The sequence below is a fragment of the Narcine bancroftii genome, chromosome 6 (assembly GCF_036971445.1).
Source record: "Narcine bancroftii isolate sNarBan1 chromosome 6, sNarBan1.hap1, whole genome shotgun sequence".
NCBI classification, from domain to species: domain Eukaryota; kingdom Metazoa; phylum Chordata; class Chondrichthyes; order Torpediniformes; family Narcinidae; genus Narcine; species Narcine bancroftii.
The window spans coordinates 209,020,184-209,041,783 of NC_091474.1; the positions used below are offsets into that span (position 1 = coordinate 209,020,184).

Here is a 21,600-nt window from a genome sequence, read left to right on the forward strand (position 1 = left end):
GCAAACTACTTCCTCAGAAGTCCCATAAATTAAACCGTTTTATCTTGTTCTTATTAATATCTGGACCTCGTCCTCATTCCTCCTGACTAGTGTAGCTTTGATTTCTCTAGATTCCCTAGATTTCTCCATAACATTACACTGGATGTTGACCAGTCTTCCCCAGGATTATACAATCTCCTGATGATCAGAATCAGAATGTATTGTTATGAACAAGTCATGAAATTCAGTGATTATTTTCCAGGCACTGCAAGGAATTGTTTACATTTAGTCTCTGAATAAAGCTTTAATCCTGTAACTGTTGACTTCAATGTCAGATAATTTAACACGTTAGCAGAAACATTACAGGGAAAGCTGCCATCGGAGAGCAGCAAGCAATCATCAAGGATCCACACCACCCAGCATGCTCTGTTCTCTCTGCTATCATTAGGAAAGAGGAAAAGGTGCCAAAAGGGTTGCACCACCAGGTTCAGGAACAGTGGCTACCCCTCCACCATCAGGCTCTTCGACAACAAACTCAATCAGGGACAATTTTAGGACTCATACTTTTGAACTTTACTGATATTATTTCCACTCTGCATTGCACAGTTTGTTTACATTTCTTTAATTATTTACATGTGTATGTTGAGTACATTGTTCTTGCACTACCAATAAGTGGTCATTCTGCCTTGGGCACGGAATAAAGAATCTCAGGGTTGTATGTGATGTCATGTATGCACTTTGACAATAAATCTGAAATCTAATCTTGTAGTGGAAATTATAGTATTTGTTTTAATTTCATCTGTAAACTGGCAAAGAGAATAAATGGGTTAATGTTCTAATTTGAATTACTTTTACCTTTTCCATTGAGGGTCCTTTATCTATTAAAATAATACCCTTGTTCAGAATTGATGTGATGCTGCAAGAAAAGCCAAGTCTAGATTATTGTCAACAAAGCAGCAGAAGCTGGATGTAGTTATTTGGACGGGCAGCATCTGTAGAGAGACTGAGGTAACGTTCCAGGCCAATGAATTTGCAGTGGAAGAATGATAGAGTTTATTGTTATATAAATTGTACATTGAACATGTGCACTGAAATTCTTAGTTGCTGCAGTCAAACAGGTGCATTGTTTAAAATAATACTACAATAGTATACTTAATTGAATTAAAAAGAGACAAATACAAATAATAAATACATAATAACTATTCAGTTATACTACTGCAAAAAAAGTGACTTTGCAATGGTGTATAGTCCTTTTGTGGTGTCAGAGTAGTCCCTGATTAGTGTTGCAAGGGGCGCTTCAAGAGTCTGAGAGCAGTTGGAAAGAACCTCTTCTTGAACCCAGAGGCCTTCAAACTTCTGTGCCTTCTGCCCGAAGGTACCAGTGACAAGAGGTTGTAAACTTGGATGCAGTGCCTCACATTTATGTATTCAATGGAAGGGAAGTTGAAGGCTGTAATTGACCTGGCTTTGTTTGTTACCTTCTGTTGTGATGGAATATTTGGGAATATTTTTGGGAAATAAATTGGTAAAATTAGAGTAGGTTACATGCTCTTTGGTTCACAGTTCAATCTCTTTGGTCACACTTTAAAACAGATCTTATTTGAAATACTGAAAATTCATATTCAGTGACTTTACAGAAACTATAGAGAATGCTATGCACATTTCACAAGTAGGTGCTATTTGAAATGATGTCATGAAATGAATGGACTATTGTCTTGGAAGAACAACCAGAGCCAGGTTGTCTGTTTTGGACTTTTTTTGCAAGGTTTTTAACTTTTCTGCAAAGTGCTCACTCAGAGGTCATTGAGAGGTTATTGTTTACCTAAAACAACAGATGGACGCAGAAGACTGACTCCTATTGTTTGCTGGAGAAGGTCAGGGATTTTGCAAGTGAGAGAGAGAAGAACATGCTGCTGGCAGTTTGAATCTCAGATAGAGAGAGACAGAAGGGAGTCTTGGACTGTGTGTGACACGAAAAGCTGTAACAAGCCAGGAGAAGTTTATTGGAACTGAAACAGAAGGTCCAAAGTGCTATCTGTCTGATGTTTCTCTTGGAATAAGTGGAACAGAAAGGAACTCTGTGATAGCCTGAAAGAAAGAGGTTATCATCTGGATAACCCTGATGGGACAAGTTTCATCAGCAAGACATTGAGGTGACTAATGGTGGTACTCAGTTGTCGAAATCCTGGAACAACACATCTCTCTGCAAACCTACAAGAACCTTCCTGAGCGATAAACATTTACCTTTAGAGCATCAAAGTGTGGTGAACTTTATTCTGTGCACAGTATAAGAATTGCCTGCAACCAGTGAACTTGGAAGAATGAGAAGTGAGATTGAACTGTGAACCAAAGAGCTTTTCTTAAATTTACACACACATTACATACACGTGCGCTTAGAATTAGAAGAGGGTTAAGTTAGGTTAGTTAAGTTAATAGCAGTAAGTTAAAGTTTGATTCTGTTTTCATGTTTAAAGATAATTAAAAACAATTTTTGTTTAAGTAATTACTTGTCGTGGTGAATATCTATTGGGGTCCTTTGGGCTCGTAATACTGTAGCCTTCTGTGTTCCTGGATATTTGAATGACCAAACTAGACTGTGATTTAATCAATCAGTATCTTTTCCAGAGTGCACCTGCAGAAATTTGATGCATTATTTGATGACATGACTAATCTCCTCAACTCTGTAGAAAGTAGAGGCATTGGTGTGACTTCTTCACAGTTGCCTCAACGTGCCGGCGCCAGGAGAAGTCTTTTGAAATCTGGACTCACAAGAATTGAAGCTTCCCACTCTCTGCACCCCTTTCTCATCAATGCATACAGCTGGGTGGTCCCTCCATCTCTCCTTCCTAAAATTAACAATATGCTCCTTGCTCTAGCTTATGTTGAGAGCAAGATTCTTGTTCAGGCACTATCTGTATTCTGGCTTATCTTGTTTTGGGCCCAGAGGATACCAAATCCCAGCAGCAATAGCAATTTACCTGACAAATGGTTACTTAAACAAAAATTAATTTTCATTTTCTTTAAACATAAGAACAGGATCAAACTTCAATTTATTACTATTAACGTAACTAACTTAACTTAACCCCCTTCTAATTCTAAGTGCCCATGTATGAAATGTGTATAAGTTCAATAGAGTTCTTTGATTCACAGTCCAATCTCACTTCTCACTCCTCCATGTTCACCAGTATCAGGCAATTCTTATATTCTGCACAAAATTTAACATTTATGAATTTTCGCCAAGCTCTGGTGCTTAAATGGTTATTGCTCAGGAGGGTTCTTGTTTGTTTCAGAGAGAAACTTGTTGTTTATTGGACACACACAAACTGATTCCCTCCAATCAGCCACTTCAGGGACTTGCTGAAGAAACTTGCCCCATCAGAGTTTCACAAATGATAGTCTCTTCTGCAGGTCACCACAGAGTTCCTCTTGTTTCCCTTATTTCAGATGAAACACTCTAGCCAACCACTTCCTCTTGTATGGACCACAAGTGTTTTCAACAGGCTGAACTCAGAACTCACAACCCATCCTCAAAATGGAGTTTCAACAAGCTGACAGATTGCCATGACTGCAGAAACCAGTTCATTCTCTCTCTTAGAGAAAGTCTGTTTGGTGTCTTTTCTCTCTCTCTGCTTGCAAAACCACATGACCTTCTTAGAATAGCAAACTCCAAACAGACAGATTGTGGCACCGGACCCAAACTTGTTGCTTTCAAAACAATAATCCATTACTCTATAGCATGTCCAATTAACAATTACTTGTGAAGACTCTTTAGGTATTCTTCAGTTTTTGCAAAGGCACTCTGAGCCTGGACTGACTGGTTTGAGCAAAACTCTGTCATTTTAAATGAGACTTGTTTTGTGAAGTGTTTGTGACCTACACTACCCCTACAATCTATCTCCTTCAAAAACATATCTATATACAATATAAAATATGATATAATCCATCATAATCTCCAGTAAATCATCCAACGACGGGAATGTCATCAGCGAATTTGTAGATTGAGTTGGAGCTGAACTTGTCTATGCTGTCATGAGTGCACAGGGAGGAGAGAAAGGGACTGAAAACAGTCTTGGGGTACCCGAGGACGAGGATATTGCCAATTTGCCCTGATTGGGGTCTGCTGATGAGGAAGTCGAGGATCCAGTTGCATAGTGACAGAGTGCCTCTGCAACTGGAAGGAAAAATACCCGAGGTAAAGATGCAGATAATTTAATTTTTAATGCATTGCAACATTTTGAATTGAAGGAGAAAAACAATTTGGATAACAATGAGGAGTTGAATGAAAAAGAAATTATAAATATGAATTACAGGCAGTGAATTACAAGACAAACATTTTATAAATACATAAAGTCTAGTGGCATTATTTTAGAGAAAAAAGGCAAGTTAATGTTTCTCATCAGGCAGATGACAGAGTTGTTGCCTTGTAGTCTGGGCAAACCCGGTTCAACCCCGACAGTGGGTCTTTCCTCTGGGTTCCACAGTTTCTTCCCACTTGTTGGTATGTTAATTAGCCAATGTCAATAGCTCATCGTGTGTTAATGAGTGGTAGAATCTTGGTGGGGCGGGGGGGGGGGTGTATTGGTGGGAAGAATAAAACACTGGCTGGTTGATAGCTGACAATGGCTCAGAGAACCATGGAGCCTATTTCTGTGCTCTACCTCTCTGTAGGTGCTGAGAAACTGGAATATATCCTAGAATGGGATTGGAAGGAGGTATTATCACAACACTTTAAGAGCTGCTCAGGGACGGGAGAGCCATTACAGGTTGATGGATAGATAGCTAATGTTTTGGGTCTTGAGCTCTTTATCAAGGTACGAAAAAATACTGGCAGGTGCTCAATGCTGGGATTGTAAGTCATTTGGGTGTAATTGGGTGGCACAGGCCTGTGGGCCTGTTACCATGTTGTTATGTTTAAATTTTAAAAAATTTAAGAAGTCTAGAAAACAAGCAATGAGTGAGTTACAACAACCTTTACCAGTGTTTGATTCTGGTCTCTTGAAAGAAAGTCTGAGGTTGAATGGGAAGACCGAGATTAAATGACAAACCAGATGATTGTGATAGGTGCAAATGAAATGAGGGTGCTGAACAAAAGGTAGGCTTGGAGGAAATGCAAGTAGAGGAAGCCAAATAATTATCTGAAATTGGCAGATAATTAAGCTCGAAATGTAAATGCTGGAAATCTTGATTATGTGAGATTGTTGAATTCTGAGATCGTAGTGTGCCTTATTGCAAGAGGACATTCTTGCTCGAGCTTGCATTGAGTATTGTTGGAACCATCAAGTCAAGTTTATTTTCATCTGATTGCATAAGTACAACCCGACGAAACAGCATTCTCCAATCCTTGGTGCAAAACTCACAGGCACACAACCAGACTTAACACAATTATATGCAGGGCAGGTATTCATATTATAAAAATAAATATTGTTTAATGAATGTAAGAGTCTCTGATAGTTAGTGTGAGTAGTCCCATTGGTTGTTCAGCATTCTTAGTGCCCTTGGGAAGAAGCTGTTCCTCAGCCTGGTGGTACTGGTTTTGAGACTCTTGTATCTCTTTCCTGACAGGAACAGCTGAAAGATGCTGTGTACCCGGACAATGATCCTGGTAGATCACATCGATGGGGAGGAGGGAGACTCCAGTGATCTTGTTTTCCACTCTAATGGTTAATTATGATGGTTATGAACAGTTAATGGGCTGAAGACAAAGGTCTGGGTGTATTGGAGAATTAATGTGATGGGCAACCCATGAGCTCCAAATGTCCTTGTGGAGTAAATGGGGATTTCTGCTCAGCAGTCACCCAACCTGCATTCAATTCCTCTGCTGAAGAAGCAGGAGACCATATCATGAGCATCAGATATCATGCACTGAACTGGATTGCTGCTGGGTCAAGATGGCAGGAAGGAAAGGGGCAGGTGTACCATCCCCTGCGGTTTGGGAAGTTGTTGTGGAAAAGTGAGTGTTGAGGAAGTGGCAAGGTAATCAAAACTGGTCTCATTAGGATGCCTGACAGAGATGGAAGCAAATTACGTGTGATACTTGCCTCCATTTACTGAGGGGACTGATGAGAGTATGCTGGAGAGGAGGTGGGAACAGAAGTACAGGAAAGGGAACAGACTTAATCAACCTGCGAACTAGAGTGGCGGGAATCCAGAGTTCAGGAGAAAGGAAGACCTATTGTAGGCCTTGGTGTGGGGATCAAAAATAGACTAACAGAATGGAGGAAGAATATAGGAAGTAGGGTGGATGGAAATGTGATGAAGGGTAGTTTTGAGACTCCATGGACTCTTGAAAATACGGTTACTTACAGGTACAATGCTGCCATAAAGATATTCTCTGTGCTCATGTTTCTCATTGTCCATATTTGAAGCAATGGCTTCAGATAATATGGGCATTTCATTATAAAAGGAGGCTGTTTGGCCTATGAAATTTTATCTAGACCAAATCTCTGGTGAGACAACACTTGTGTTCAATTCTGGTCACTTTATTATAAGAAGGATGTGGAAGCTATGGAGAAGGTGCTGAGGAGATTTACCAGAATGTTGCCTGGATTGGAAAGGTTAGCAAAGCTATGATTTTTCTCTTTGGAGTGAAAAAAGATGTGAGGAGACTTAATAGAGGTCTACAAGATTCTGAGAGGCATAGACAGCTAGGAACTTTTTCCCAGAGCAGGAGGAGGAAACACCAGAGGACATCTGTACAAAGCGAAGGGAGGAATCAGGGGTATATTTTTTACATAGAGTCAGGACTGGTGGTGGGGGCTGAAACATTAGGGGCATTTAAGAGACTCTTAGATCAGCACATGGAAGAAAGAAAAATAAAGGGTTACAAAGTCGGAAAGGATTTTTTTTGGTTGGAATATCTAGGTCAACACAGCATTGAGGACTGAATGGCCTGCACTGTGCTGTAATATTCGATGTTGCTGATGTAATTTAAGATCCTTTTTCAGTACTATCTTGCATTTTTTTTAAATGATTTATTTACAGCTGTAATGCTATTACATTTCAGGGAAGATATTTATTCTCAGCTGAACATATTGAGCAGGTTTAATGATGAGATGATATCTCTGTAATTTTTAACTCTTAAATAATGCAGCTTATTCTATGATGTGGGGATGGTAACCTAGACCATTGTACAACAGCCATTATCTTTTTTTTGTTTCAGAGGTCATCCTGACATTATATTGAGATGCTTGATTCTGTGTTTATTTGAGCCATGTCAAAAGTCGGAAGGTATTCATTAGTCGAATGATGTTTATCAGGATTATCTGACTATATCAAATTAGTCGTCACGGAGTTTCAAGACACTGCTGCTATTACTGAAGCAAGCTGTTTGGCTAAATAAAGAGTTGCAATCTCGTTTAGCTGGTGCACTGCAAAGTTTTTGCTGTGGGCCCCAGATATTAATTACTCACACTCCTGATTAGAGTCGCGCCAATGCTGGGGTTGAGCTTCTGTCGAGGCACAGAAATGCTTTTAAAGCATTGAACAACCCTTGCTACTTGAATACTTTTGCGTTATAAATTAAAACAAAATCCTGAAATGTGAATCTCTTCCCGCCTTGAGGTTCTTGTGCTGTGAAATGACTCAAAATGTTGCAGTGGGGAAATCCATCTCCTTCAAAAGCTGAGGTTAATTGATTGTAACCCAAATGTTTGTTCTTCATGAAAAAGAAGTAAGTGTGTATTAATCATCAGATGTGGGTTTTGCATTGCTCTCAATTTCTCTCCATTTCAATCATTTTACTAGGTGTCCCCCGTTTTCCCCCCCCCCCCCCCCCCGGGTTTCCTTGGCTCTCTGCTGAGAGGCAGAGGAGGTGGTAACTACCTCCCTAATCTCGACCAACAATGCCTTGTACCTGCTGAGTCATGAACCTACTTGAGGAGGTGCTCTTTCCAGTGTTCCTCTCCTGAGCAGGAAGATGCACCTGAGTGATGCCTTTATAGAATCCTACAGCATGTGTTGGGAGGAGGGGGGGAACCTTGTACCCTGTTGCCTGTGCTAATGCCACACTAAACCTTGTATAGGGTCAGTTTTCCCATTTGTTAATGGGAGGCTCCCTCCCAGGAGAGAGACACATTGTGCTTTTTGTCATTACATGCTTTGAGTTTTTTTTTTACACCAGGGCTAACTTTTGGCATTCAAATGCCAATGGATATTAAAATAATTTAAAAAAAAATATTTTCAATGACCCAAGTTTGGAAATGTTGGCGATGTTCACAAACATTCAGTGGGACCAGTAACACTGATGACTTTGCTAGCTGGTGAGTCATGGGGTGGTGGGGGTCTCACAAGCTGTCCATGGTTCTGAGGGTCTAGCCGTCGGTCTGTGCTGAGAGGGCCCTTGTGCTGTTCTGCGCTGCCTGCAGGTGCTGCGAGTCGGGCTACTAGAGGAAGACTAGGCAGTAGATCACTGTGGAATAAGCTGATTGTCACAGGGCCAGAGTAACTGACAATTTTCTCTGGTTGGCCTTTCACAATGCAAATCTGTGGTAGCAGCATTATAAAATAGGAGACTTTTGAAGATATGGGCATGTGCAAGCACTTCCACAAAACTCTTCTTTAATTTTTTTTCCCCCATAAGTTTTTTGAAAGATACATTTTCTGAAGATACATCTTCAGTAAATGAAGGAGTCTATGTAAGAAAGAGTCTATCCACTTCCTGTCCATACTCAGTACCATTGTAGAGACCCCGCCATTCCTGTAACAACTTCGATTCAATAAATAGTCACTTGAAGGCTAAGAAAGACACTATTTGTGAAACATTTTAATTATTTCCAATACATCCAGATGTATTTTAATATATAATCTTGAAACTATCTTCTTTAATGTTGAAATGTCCTTAAATAACATACTTATAAATGTTTAATAACATCTGTATTGATGTATGTGAATAGCGTGAAAGCGGTCATCGAAAATTATGAGCATTTCACTCACCCTTCTCTATGTCGCCATGTTGTATAATAGTCTCAGCTTCCGATTTGCACCATACACTACTGTGCATGATCCAATCGGCATGCTAATACACGAACACGCCACACATGCTCCAGCCGGCACTCTAATATACTAACACACCGCGCGTGCTCCTGGAACTTGCATTCAAGAACAAAAATGGCCACACCCAGCCAAATGAAACCCTGAACGTCAATTAATCAGGGCAAGTACGCAAATTGCTATTTTTGGCCCCTACAATTCCATTGAATAGAATCTCAATTGGACCAGCTATTTAAATATTGTGTTTGGAGGTGCAGGTACCCCACGGAGTGACCCACATCACAATGCCCCAAAATCTCAACATCATTTACAAGGCACAGAGTTAGGAATATTTGAGTGGTGCCTCAACAATGCCCAGCTAGCCAGGACAAAGCAATCCACTTGCTTGCACTTCCTTGTGCAACATGGCTACAGTGTGTACTGCCTACATGTTGTACTACAATAACTGGCTGAGGCTACTCTAACAGTATCGTTCAAACTGTGACCTCCACCCCTGGAAAGTCAAGAGCAGCAGGAACTCTTGGTTCCACCTAAAGTACCCAAAATTGTGGATTAGAAATATATTGCCGTCCCTTCTTTCCTCGTTTTAAAACTTGGAATTCTCTACCCAGCAGCAGTGAGGGAACATCTTTGCCAGAGCACAGCAGCAATGGAGGTGGACCAAGCAAATGCTTTGTCAAGGATAATAGGGGATGGATCTTGCGATTGAATCTTAAAATCATATAAATAAGTAAACATTAAGCTGATCATTTGAAAGTAGCATTAATATTTGCTTTTCTGTTTAAAATCTTCTGAGTGAGATGAAAATATTCAATCATAGAAACAGAACCATAGAATATCACAGCTCAGAAATAGGCCCTTTGGCCCTTCTTGTCTGTGCTGATCCATTTTCTGCCTAATAGCACTGACCTGCACCCAGTCCGTAGCCCTTCAGACCTCTTTCATCCTGTTTAAATTCTTCTTTTTAACAAAAATTGAAACTCTGTAAGATCATTAATTATGTCTATAAAATTATCTAACAAAAAAGTTCTGGATCACCTGGAAGGTCACCCTTGTAATTCTTGTTAATACTTCAGAAATTTCTTGCCATTAAGGTCTAACCTTTTCACAGCCCTAGTTACTGTTCTTGCAGATTTATCCAATATCAGATCCAGACAAAAATTAAAATCTCCTCCAATCAAAATATTTTGTCTCCCCTCAGCTGCTTTCAAAAATAGATCCTTCAGAAAGGCTTTGTCATTGTAGTTTGGTGCATAAATGTTCATAAGCATCCATGATTCTGAATAAATCTTACAATTTACTATCACATATCTATCCGCTTGGTCTTTTGATATATTCTCTATGCTAACTGGAATACTTTTATTTATTAAAAATGCAACCCCTCTTAGAATTTAATGAAGAAGACTTGCCGCACCCATCCTCTTTTTAACTTGTGATGTTCCTCCTTAGTAAGATGTGTTTCCTGTAAAAAGACCATATTTACCTTTAACTTTTTCAAGTGAGCTGAAACCTTCTTACTCTTGATCGTTCCATTTAAACCGTTAACATTAAAACTTACAAACAGATATTGTACAGTAAATAGTTAAACAATCTCATGATCTCTTCCCTTCAAAAAAAAAGGTGCAAAGTCCCTGCTCTGATGTTAACAAGAAATCCCGGAAACCCAAAGAAAATGCCTGCAGAATCCTCAGGGTTGAAAAAGAAGAAGAACCTCACCCTAAAGTGCCATATTTAAAACCATCTCCCTCCTGACGGCATTACTTCCCCTTAGACCAGAGTCTACAACCCGCTGTTACTTTGTTCAACTCTCAACATTTCCCCAAGCTCTCCGCAAAGTATCAATAAGAAAGGTTAACATTACCTAATAAATATCAGATGATTCAAGAAAAGTATATCTTTACTTAGTGCACAAAAATAAAATCTTCATAGAATTCTCTTCCAGAGTAATTTTTCTTTATAAAGTCCATGAGCACATGCTTCTGCCTCTTGTTTTGTCTTGGAAAAACCACTTGTTGCCTTCCGACACCTCCACCTATAAAATCGCTGGGTGTATTGGGAAGGGTTGTGCCTGTCAGGTGACAGCACTCTCCCTACCTAGTCAGAGGATACACCAGCTGTCAATTGAGGTTTGGTTCTGGCCCTCGCATTAATACACACCTTGTTATCCATGTAAATTATCTGGATTGGACTCTCCAGCTTGCCTGTACTTAGCCTTGGGCCATTGGCTGTTGTAATTGGATTAACCCTCCTGCCACCAAACCATTGATCCTTGCTAATGACCTGGGCAGGACCCTCCAGCACCATAAGGGTGCCATGTGTTCTTTGTTCTCTCTAATTGCCAGCTTCACTCCAGACAGAAGGGTGCCAGAGAAACTGTTGGTAAGATGCCCATTGTTAAAAGGGTTGGGAGTATTTAATTAGTGTCCCTTGTAGCATAGAGCCATGCCTGCACTGAGTCAAGCAGTGGTGGGACATTGTAGTGATTTTTCCTTGATCAGTTCATTGTGTGTGTGTATATTTTGTTCCCACACTATTTTCCCCATGCTTGTGATTAATTGTCCGGTATTACTTTCCCACGGCTGCTGTAAACTGTGTGTGTGTGCTGCATCAGTTGCCTTCTGTAAATAAAATCCTTCCCTACTAAAACTGTGATCAGATTCCTTGCCTTTGAGACCTACCGAACCTGTTTCCTCACTCACAACACCAGGTAAACTATGGAGTACCTGAGATACTTTGCCCAGAGTTGCTGCTTGACCTCATCAAATTCTTTTTGTTTCTGTATGATGGCTGGGCTGAAATCTTGGTAAAACAGGACCCTTTGTCATTTCATATCAGCAGGGCATTATTAATTTTAGAGTACTCAAATGCTGCTCTTAAAATCGCTTCCTAATCCCTGAAGCTCAACAGCCTCACAAGGACCGGTCAAGGACCCATATCCTCATTTCTTCTAGGTCAGAATGTTTGATGGGCTCTCTCAATCTATACTTGTTCTCTGAGTGACTCAGCACGAGGTAGATCAGAAATCCAGAATTCAAAGAATTTAACCGTATCTCTTCCTTCTGCACCTTTTAAACCAATTATTCGTCCATAAAGTTCTCCATATGATCAATCTTATCATGGAGCATTTGCTTTTTAAAAAAAATCATCCACTGTTTTGCTTGGTCATGCAGTTCTTTCAACTTTTTAATCATGCTTTCCCAAGTCTCTTTGACACTGTTCATTTTTTCCATTAAATCAGTGATTGACTCATCTGTTAAATTTTTCATCACTCCTTCAACTTTTGAAAACCATGTTCCTAAGGCTTCCATCCCTGATGGGATTGCTTGTAATTCTCAAGCAGAAGTTCCTGAAGTTGAGGAAGTTTGAGGCAGCTCCGTTAGAGCTATCTGTCGATGTCAGAGGTGAACTCGGAGCTTTTTCCGACTTTGGTTTCGATTTTTTTCCAATCATCTTTTTTAGTTATCGATATAAGTAAACTTTTTGTAATAGAAAAAGTAAAAAAAGTACTTTTAAGCCGTCTTTTAAAAAATCTTCACAGAGACTTCAGTCAAAGCATGTTTGCTCAGTCTCGTCACACGGCCATGTTAAATGTTAAAATTGTGCCCGCATTCACCACTTAAACTAGCAGCTTGTTCCACACTCCCACCACTCTCTGGATGAAGAAGTTCCCCCTTAAATTCACCTTAAATTTTCCCCTTTCACCCTTAACCCATGTCTTCTGGTTTGTTACTCGCCTACCCTCAGTGGAAAAAGCCTATCTACATTTATTCTGTCTATACCCTTCATAATTTTAAATACCTCTATCAAATCCCTAATTTCCTAATCCCAAACACTGAATTTCATGACTTGTTCATGACAATAAATTCTGATTTTGATTTCTTCTATGCTCCAGTGAATAAAGTCATAACCTGTTTAACCTTTCCCTGTAACTCAGTTCATAAAGTTTGGGCAACATCCTAGTAAATCTTCTTTGCATTCTTTCAATTTTATTGCTATCTTTCCTATTGTTAGCTGACCAAAACTACACACAATACTCCAAATTTAGCCTCACCAATGTCTTGTACAGCTTTACCATAACATCCCAACTCCTACATTCAAAACTTTTGATTTATGAAGGCCAATATGCCCAATGCTCTTTTTACAATCTTATTGAAGTCTTTTTACAAGTGACGCCACTTAGTGCAAACCTGCTGATCTAATTTACCACATGATCATCTTGATCATTGACATGGATCATGTCACGTCACCTTTATTTATCATTCATACCATGCTCGCACGGCAAAGACGACATAGCATTTCTCCAGGACCATGGAGCATATTTAATTTAGAATAGAAGTTCAACACATTGAAATATTAAAATATTAAGGCGTATACAGTAAAAGTCCATGGTACACTATCCACATATGTTCTGGGAATTAAGGAACCGGATGGCTTGGGGGAAAAAAAACTGTTGTCCAATCTGGAAGTAACGATCTGAGTGCTAAGGTACCTCCTTCCAGATGGCAGAAGGGAGAACAGTTTACACGAGGGGTGTGTGGAGTCCTTCACAATGTTTATTGCCTTTTTCCTGCATTGTGTGTTGGAGATGTCCTTCATGGTAGGAAGAGAGCTCCCAATTATCCTTTTCCACTGACTTCACTATCTGCATGATCTTATAGAAGAGGTACCGCTTCCAAACCAGATGGTGATGCAGTTGCACAAAATCTTCTCAATGTATCTTCTGTACAATGTAGTGAGGATGCAGGGTGGTAGATTAACTTGCTTCAGCCTTTGCAGAAATTAGAGCGCTGGTGGGCTTTCTTGGCTCTGGAGCTGGTGTTAAGGGACCAGGTGAGATTCTCCACCAAGGGCACTCCAAGGAACTTGTTTCTCTTGATGACAAACAACAATGGTCCCAGCAGCGATCCCTGAGGCACACCACAGGTCACAGGGTACCAGTGTGAGAAGCAATCATCTACCGCCACTCTGCCTTCTCCTGTCTAGCTAATTGCAAATCCAGTTTACTGCCTTGCAGAGTTGAAGATTTCTGCGAGCAAATCAAGATGTGATTTGCTTATGCTGTTACTTAATCTAATATTTAAATTAATATCTTTTTTCCTTTTCCTTCCTTATTGAAATTGCATCATAATAGATCTAATCATTTAGAATGCAAATTGTCAATTTACATTAAATTACTTAATCTAATACCCATTATTAGATTCTAGAATTGTTGGAAAAGTTAATTAGAAACTCCAGGAATTAATTACCTATTTAATCTTTTCCAATAGGATGATGTTATCTTTCTGAAGGCCATTTCATTTCATTGGAGGTTACAAGTGTGGAGGGAAAACTTAAAACTTATCTTTCATAGAGCAACCCTAAAAGAATGTTCCCGCATTGCATTCATGTTGAGTGGTGCCTTGTAGCGCCCTCGGCATATGATGGAGGCAGGGCAACTGGTCCGTAGCGACACCCATCATAAATACGTGGCAGAACAATGACCATCTTCCCTATCCATAATTTATGGGTAAGGAAGACGGCCATTGCTCTGCCGCGTTTTGAGCTGCAGAAAATGGCCCTGAAGACTGAAGCGGCCTGGTGACGCTGTCTCAGCCCTCACCTGCTGCCCCCTGACAGCTCCCGCTGGCCCCTGTTGTCCTGATGGTTCCCTGCCTTGAGGCGGTCATGGAGGGAGAGAGGTGAATGGGGTGATGGTTCGTGGGCCGGTGGCATCATCAGCCGCCCCTAACCAGCCGCTTACGGCGGCTGTACATTCATGTGGGGCGGCGGATTATCCTTCCCCAAAAAGGGTTGTATTCGGCGTCTCGCCATAGCTCATTCAGAAAGGTAAGTCTCTAGGCACAAGTGCGGAGAACCTCCGCCTTTACAGTCAGACATTTTTCTTGCTTGAGGCTTGAACCAGATTTGGCTTCCAAGCCAAACAGTGTCAAAAAATGTTAATTGGAAGAGAATTGAATAATTCTCCTCTGAAAATGATGCAAGGAGCAAAATTAAACCGAGACATCATTGTGTCTTAACTAGAGTTCAATAAATTTCAAGCAACAATTCATTATGTTTATCAGATGTCTCATGAAAGATGGAATTAAATTTACATGGTTCTACTTGGGATTAATGCAAATTAAGCCATTTAATGATCCATCTTTCAATGCACTTGGAAGAGGTAAAACATGCTTGTTAAGCATTAGTGAAACACTTTTTTAGGACAGATGCAGTTGAGTGTCAGTTGACCCTTGTCATTTGATTGGGGAGATATCGATGGTTTTTTTTCACGTCTTTTATTGACATTGTGGGACATGCAGTTTTAGAATATCTCTTTTTAAAACCAATGAATAAACTTGGTTGTGTCACCAATGGAAGTGAAATGTTGTTTCAAAAAAATGCAGGTTATCCAATACCTATTGAGTGAGAAATCAGGTTAACATATCAGATTAGTAAACTTTTGTCAAAGCTAGGAAGAATTAGAAGTCAAATGTTTTAAGTTGTAGAAAAGGTGGAAGAGAGGAGGCAACAAATAGGGAGGCATAGTTAGCGTAGCAGTTAGTGCCATGCTATTATAGTGCCAGCAAACTGGGCTCGAATCTGCTGCTGTCTGCAAGGAGTTGTCTGCTCTCCCCATGACTTATGTGGAGTTTCTGGGTCCTCCCACCCTGCAAAATGTACAGGGTTGGGAGGTTAATGAGGTGGCATGGGTTTCATGGGCCAGCAAGGGCATCAACCATGTTGTATCATTAAAAGAAAATTAATGTTACATTAATGATAAATTAATGTGGAGAGCAAGAGATTTTGAATAATATAAATGGTGGCCGTGCGTGAAGGCTTGTTTATCTGAGCTGATCAGTCCTGGGAAAATTAGATGAATGAGGATAGAGGAGAAAAACATGTTGGAATTGTGAAATGCAAAACACCACTGTTGGAAGCTTGAAATAAAATCTAGCTGCCATTTGGCTCTCTGGTCTTCACAGTATCTGTAAAAAGAGAGAAATATTAATTCTCTTTAAAAGGTGATGACTTTTCATCAGAATTGTATATTTTCAATAAGTCTCTAGAATTGTGAACAGTCCTTTATTGTAAATTCATGACGTTTTTGTGCATCATTAATTGTATAAATGGCCTGACTTTCCTATTTCTGTACATGCTAGCTTTTCTATGCATTGATCTCCCACTGACTGGACACACTTTTTGTTTTCTCCCCTGAATATCTGTCTGGTTGGATGATGGGGAAAATGAGGAGGTGGGTGATTGGAGACAGGAGAGAAATGATTGGAGAAGAAGGGGTCCTGCTGTACTCATTATATGGTTCAAAGATTGCATGGAGTAAGAAAATGAAAACTCCAGACCAGCCATTCACAATCATTTATTAGCTATGGCCCCCTTCCCTGTGAAGCAGTCAAGTTCAGTTGGTTTCTTCTGTACTTCTCTCCTATTGATGTATTAAAAAAATTATTTCAGTCTGTGTCCCCCTTTAAATGTGCTGTTTTTTTTGTGGCTTGGCACTTGACCCCCCCATTGAGAATGGTTGCTGTAGACCCACTTAGCTTCATTAATTGTGTACAATAGCACTATTGAGACTTATTGAGAAAGACATATTTATAAGCATGCAAGTTCAAATTAAGATGGTGTTATCTAAATGAGGTAATTTTGGCACACCATCCTTCCAATAATATATTGGTCGAGACATGTAGTGAAACACTCACCTGTCATTAGTTTCACTATTCCTCCCTGATAGGGAATGTTGTTGAACATTAGCAGCTGCAAGGCCATTTATAGTTTTTATTTGAAATATTCATTTGAAAGCTGTCACATTATGGCTTTCACAAGCATTTATTTAATTTTTCTTTAGTGAACAAGAGAAGTGGGAGAAGAATATCGGCGTACACTGTATGACCTTTCCAGCGACAACCTGTCTGGAGCTGTTACTGACATTGGCTTCCTCAACTGCCTCCCTCCCTCCCTCACTACAGAGCATGAACTCATTCAAGGTACTCGTTATAGTCTGTGGCAAATAATTTGTGTTGTTTTAAATCAGTGGTTCTCAACCTTTTTCTTTCCACTCACATACCACCTTAAGTATTCCCTATGCCATCTGTGCTCTGTGATTAGTAAGGAATTGCTTAAGGTGGTATGTGAGTGGGAAGGGAAGATTGAGAATCACTGCTCTGGACTCAATTGTTACTGAAATATTTTGCTTGAGAAAAATTGTAATTGGCCCATTATCTTTGGAGTTATGAAACCGTGCAAATAACGAGTCAATTAGTTACAATTAAAACAGTGGTTTTCAAACTTTTTCTTTCCACCCACATACCACCTTAAGCAATCCCTTACTAATGTTCACAGAGCACCGATGGGATAGGGAATACTTAGTGGTTTGTGAGTGGAAAGGAAAATGTTGAGAACCACTGTTTTAAATGAACTGATAGAGATGGGTTATTGCTAACAGCTCGGTGGTTGTTCGTTTATAGTGAGCTGAGCTGTCTCCAGGCCTGGTCTCAGTTCTGTGTTAAATTTAGAAACCGAATTTGCTGACAAAACTCTCCCTTTATTTTACTTCATAGTAAAAAGTGATGTACTCCTGATGCATGAGATTATTTCTCGACCTCTGTTCTGTGGGTTTGGAATAAGTGATTCTGCTGTGATGTCCAATATTTCTGGTAAAATAAACAGGTAATAGGTAAAACAAGGTTGTGAATTTGACATTGAAAAAGAACAAAAGAAAATTCTCCATTCCCCACCAAAACAAAACACTTCCCACTAACCACTGGAAATCTGTGGTAAGTAAAGGAATATTTGAGGTAGGGTATGAGTGAAAAATGGTTGAGAAAAACTTTGTTAAAAGCAGAGATAAGCCTTTTAACTGCTCAAGCCTGGTCTTCCATTCAACATAATCATGACTGATCTTCCATCTCAAACACCATATGCCTTGACTTCTTTAATATCCAGGTCCAGCAGTATATATTTTAAATTGAAGAAATTTCTCCTCCTAATTGGCCTATCAATTATTTTCAAACTTGGGCCCCTAAAACTGGACCCATCAGCCAAGGGAAATACTCTCTCTGCCCTGAACGGATCATGGACATTTCATCTCTCATTCAAGAGAAAGCAACATTATCGTATCTTAATCTTTCTTTTATCACAGACATCCCATTACCAGGAGCCAGTTTGGTGAACCTTTGCAGTAAACAAAAAACCTGTTATCCGAATTCAAGCAACTGGCTAAAAAAAGTGGAACATAAATAGGTAAAAAACATGGAAGTTTAAAATCGGCACACCTTTCTGTTAGTTCTTCAATCACGCACACACAATCTTAAGCAACCGGAAATTTCACTTATCCGACATCCACCAATCTCCAGAGCTGCTGGATACCCAGGGTTTTACTGTATTTCCTTTCTGAAGTTGTGGAGACCAAAGTTATATCCAGTACTTCAGGTCAAGATCTTGTATGACCATAGTAAATTATCTTTACTCTGTACTCCAGTAGTATTAGTGAACATTTTGCTTTCCTGTACGCATGTAGGCTTTGAGAGGGGTTACTATTGGCCAATTGATCTTCACACAGTAAGAAGCAGTTTTGCATTCGAGGCTATTACCACTGCCTCAGTAACAATTGGTGATGTTAGAGGAAAGTGAAAAACCTAGCAAAAAATGCACTCCCAAGTTTTGAATGAACATTGAGCAGTCCCAGCAATTGGCCTTTGACAGCAACTTGCATTTATGTATCCTCTTGCGTCTCGTATAAGATCATGGGCAACTACGAAGCACAGTTGAAGCACAAAAAGTGAGATGAGGGCAAATGCCAAAGAAGATGATATAAAATTGGTAGTTTTTGAGAGAGTTTGAAATAAGTGGCATAAAGACAGATCTAACCATCTGTTAATTTGAAAGGGACTTCTGGAATTAAAGATTGGATAAAATAGTTTATTACGAATTCAAGTAAAAATCTGTCAAACTGTACCAGTAATGTAGATATTCCAAAATTACCCAAACAGTTAAAGTGAAGGAAAACACGAATAATTGACTGTGCATTAGTTAAATTTGTGCATTTCACACTCGCCATGGACAGAGTTTGATCAATGGAACAGTGAAAAGCTGCACTCAACACAAACTGTCCTTGGCAACTGATCAGTTTGTCAGTGGCTATGAAAATAACGTGAAATATATTCATTCTGCTACAATATATCAACTGTGAGAGCAAATAAACAAATTTGTGTTGACTTCTAGAGATTATTTCTTACTCATTCTTTTTGCAGCATCACTGCTGCTCAGCCCTGGGGCCCGTGGCGGCCAGAATCACTGCCTGTGGTGGTTGGGGTCACCGCTCCCTGGGACATACTGGCTGACAATAAATGTAACAGGTTGATGTCCCTTCATTAGACTTGCCCGTTCCTGAGACAAACTGGGAAAGCTGGTTGTGGAATATAATTTGAGAGTAGCTGGTCAGTACACAAGATGCTGTCCTTTGAGCTATAGAATAATACAGGATAACAATGACCTCACACTTAATCAAGCCTCAGTGGGAATCGGATGGGGAATTAAACTGAGGGGAAATGATAGCTTATGACACCACCGTGAACTGCATAGAAGAATCCTGCAAATAATTTTCTCCGACATCTTTGTCGATGTATGTTCACTTTCAGATGCATCAGCTATGATTAATAAACCTTCACCACCCTTTCTTAGCTCCCGCACCACTGACTCCTTCAAGGACAGGTTCTTTGCTGTTGTCGTCAGACTAAAATGGATGTCTCATTGGTAAACAATGGATGTCTCTGTCCCAGTGGGCAAAGCTGGGGAGAAATTGGAGCCAGAGAGGGCGCTGGAGAGACTGGATCTCACCTCTGCATGCAAAATCTCCGGTAGGAAAAGGTGAGGCTAGAATTGTTGTGTGGAACACTGCCGCCATCTTTGGCTTGCATTAAAGGCTGGCTTGATTGAGTGTGAGGTTGCTAACGCTTGTTTGTAATTAGTTACTGAGCATACAGTGTGGAGTAATCCAGTACAGGAATGTGCCCTTTGGTTCACGATGTCTGTTTGTGCTGACCACGGTGCCAAAATAAACCAAATATCTTTGCCTGTTCATGATCCATATTTAGGTGCTTGTCCAAATAAGCTTCTATCTGGTCTCCCTTCAGCAAAAACAACCCAAGTTTGTCCACCCTCTCCTTGTAGGTAATGCTCTCTAATCCAGGCAATACCTAAATGAACTGCTTGCACCCTCGTCAAAGCTTGTACAAGTTCATTGTCCTATGTTCCAAAATACAATGATAGAGGTTGCTTTTCAAGGAGACCAGCAGACAATTCAAACATAGCACAAGTGCAACACAGTAAAAAGGTGCAGAGTTAAAGAGAACGATAAGTTGGTTTGGAGCAAAGACAGCAAACTTTTAGTATTCTGAGGTTCATTCTGGAATCTGGAAGGAAACTGACTTGGAATCTGGTGATGTGCAATCCCATACTTGTGAATCTTCTTCCTCTTGGGGGTCGGTGGGGGGGTGATGAGGAGAATGTGGCTGGAATGGGACGAGCCTTTTAATAGAGAAAATTAAAAGCTGCTGATGCACCTTGAGCAGATAAAGAATTGCTGGAGGACCTGGGTGTTATAATACCAGAGGGCATTGGTCAGATTGGTGTTTGCATAGTATGACAGCAATGATCAATATGAAATACGGAGTAGTTCAATGCAATTTTTTTTTTCATCAATTATATTTCACGCCACAAGAACTAAATAAATCAAAATCTGAAATATCTGAAACGTGCTTCAGGTGTGGTGTTGAAATTGGAACCTTTTTTACATTCTACCTGGTCATGTGCAAAGGTAAGACCATTCTGGTATGATAGCGCTGAAACACTAACAAGAATAACAGGAGTGACCTTCCCATACGACCTAGAGCTGTACCTTCTGGGTAACTTTATGGGCGTGATTGTCCAACACTCCTCTTCTTATTACTTGATGGGCCACGGAGTTATGTAGTTGTATATCCATGGAGAAAATGACTTAGAACTTAAAGAATAAATATGACGTATTCATTAAGATATGGCAACTCTATTTTGATTATGTAGGGGTCCAATCATAAATTTGACCCTTCAGTGTATGTAATGACGTGATATCCCCAAAAAAGAATTATGAAAAAATGAGAGTTTTGATGGTAAGTGAAGTTATATTTTTGTATTTGTGGAAGGGGGGGGGGTGGAAATTTTGTAAATATTTAATATACTTGATGCATATAAAAGTTTAAAGATTGTGTGAATATATTTATGGAAAATGAAAAATAAAATATTAAAAAGAAGAATTGCTGGAAGAAGTCAGCAGGTCAGGCCCAATGCATGGGTAGAAATGATGTGTCAGTGTTTCTTTTATCCTCTACTACATACATCACCTCTGGGCCCCACCCAGCTTTTCATCCCTTGCGTCTGTAATTTCACCTGTTCTATCTTAGTCGATAAAGGGTGAGATGTCTGAAATGTTGAGAACCCTCCACCACCAGACTCCTCAACAACAAACTCAGAGACTCATTTAAGGACTCTAACTTTGCACATTATTTATTACAGAATATGTTTAAAATCTGTATTTGCATCTTGTTTGCTTTTCTTTCTTTGTTTACATATCTCTCAGTTTATATTCGTATCTTTTTCTTCAGT

General features: G+C 39.9%; 1 protein-coding gene across 3 annotated transcripts in view; it reads left to right on the forward strand.

Moving 5' to 3' along the window:
• Positions 1–21,600, forward strand: part of LOC138737014 (gap junction beta-7 protein-like) — a 245,019-nt gene that overhangs the window by 168,579 nt on the left and 54,840 nt on the right. For 2 of the 3 annotated variants that reach the window (XM_069887376.1, XM_069887377.1), the window contains one exon: positions 16,808–16,946. The exons of the other annotated variant lie outside the window; for it this stretch is intronic. In XM_069887376.1, the coding sequence (XP_069743477.1) occupies positions 16,808–16,946 (139 nt within the window). The remainder of the gene's footprint in view (positions 1–16,807; positions 16,947–21,600) is intronic. 3 annotated transcript variants of the gene reach the window in all.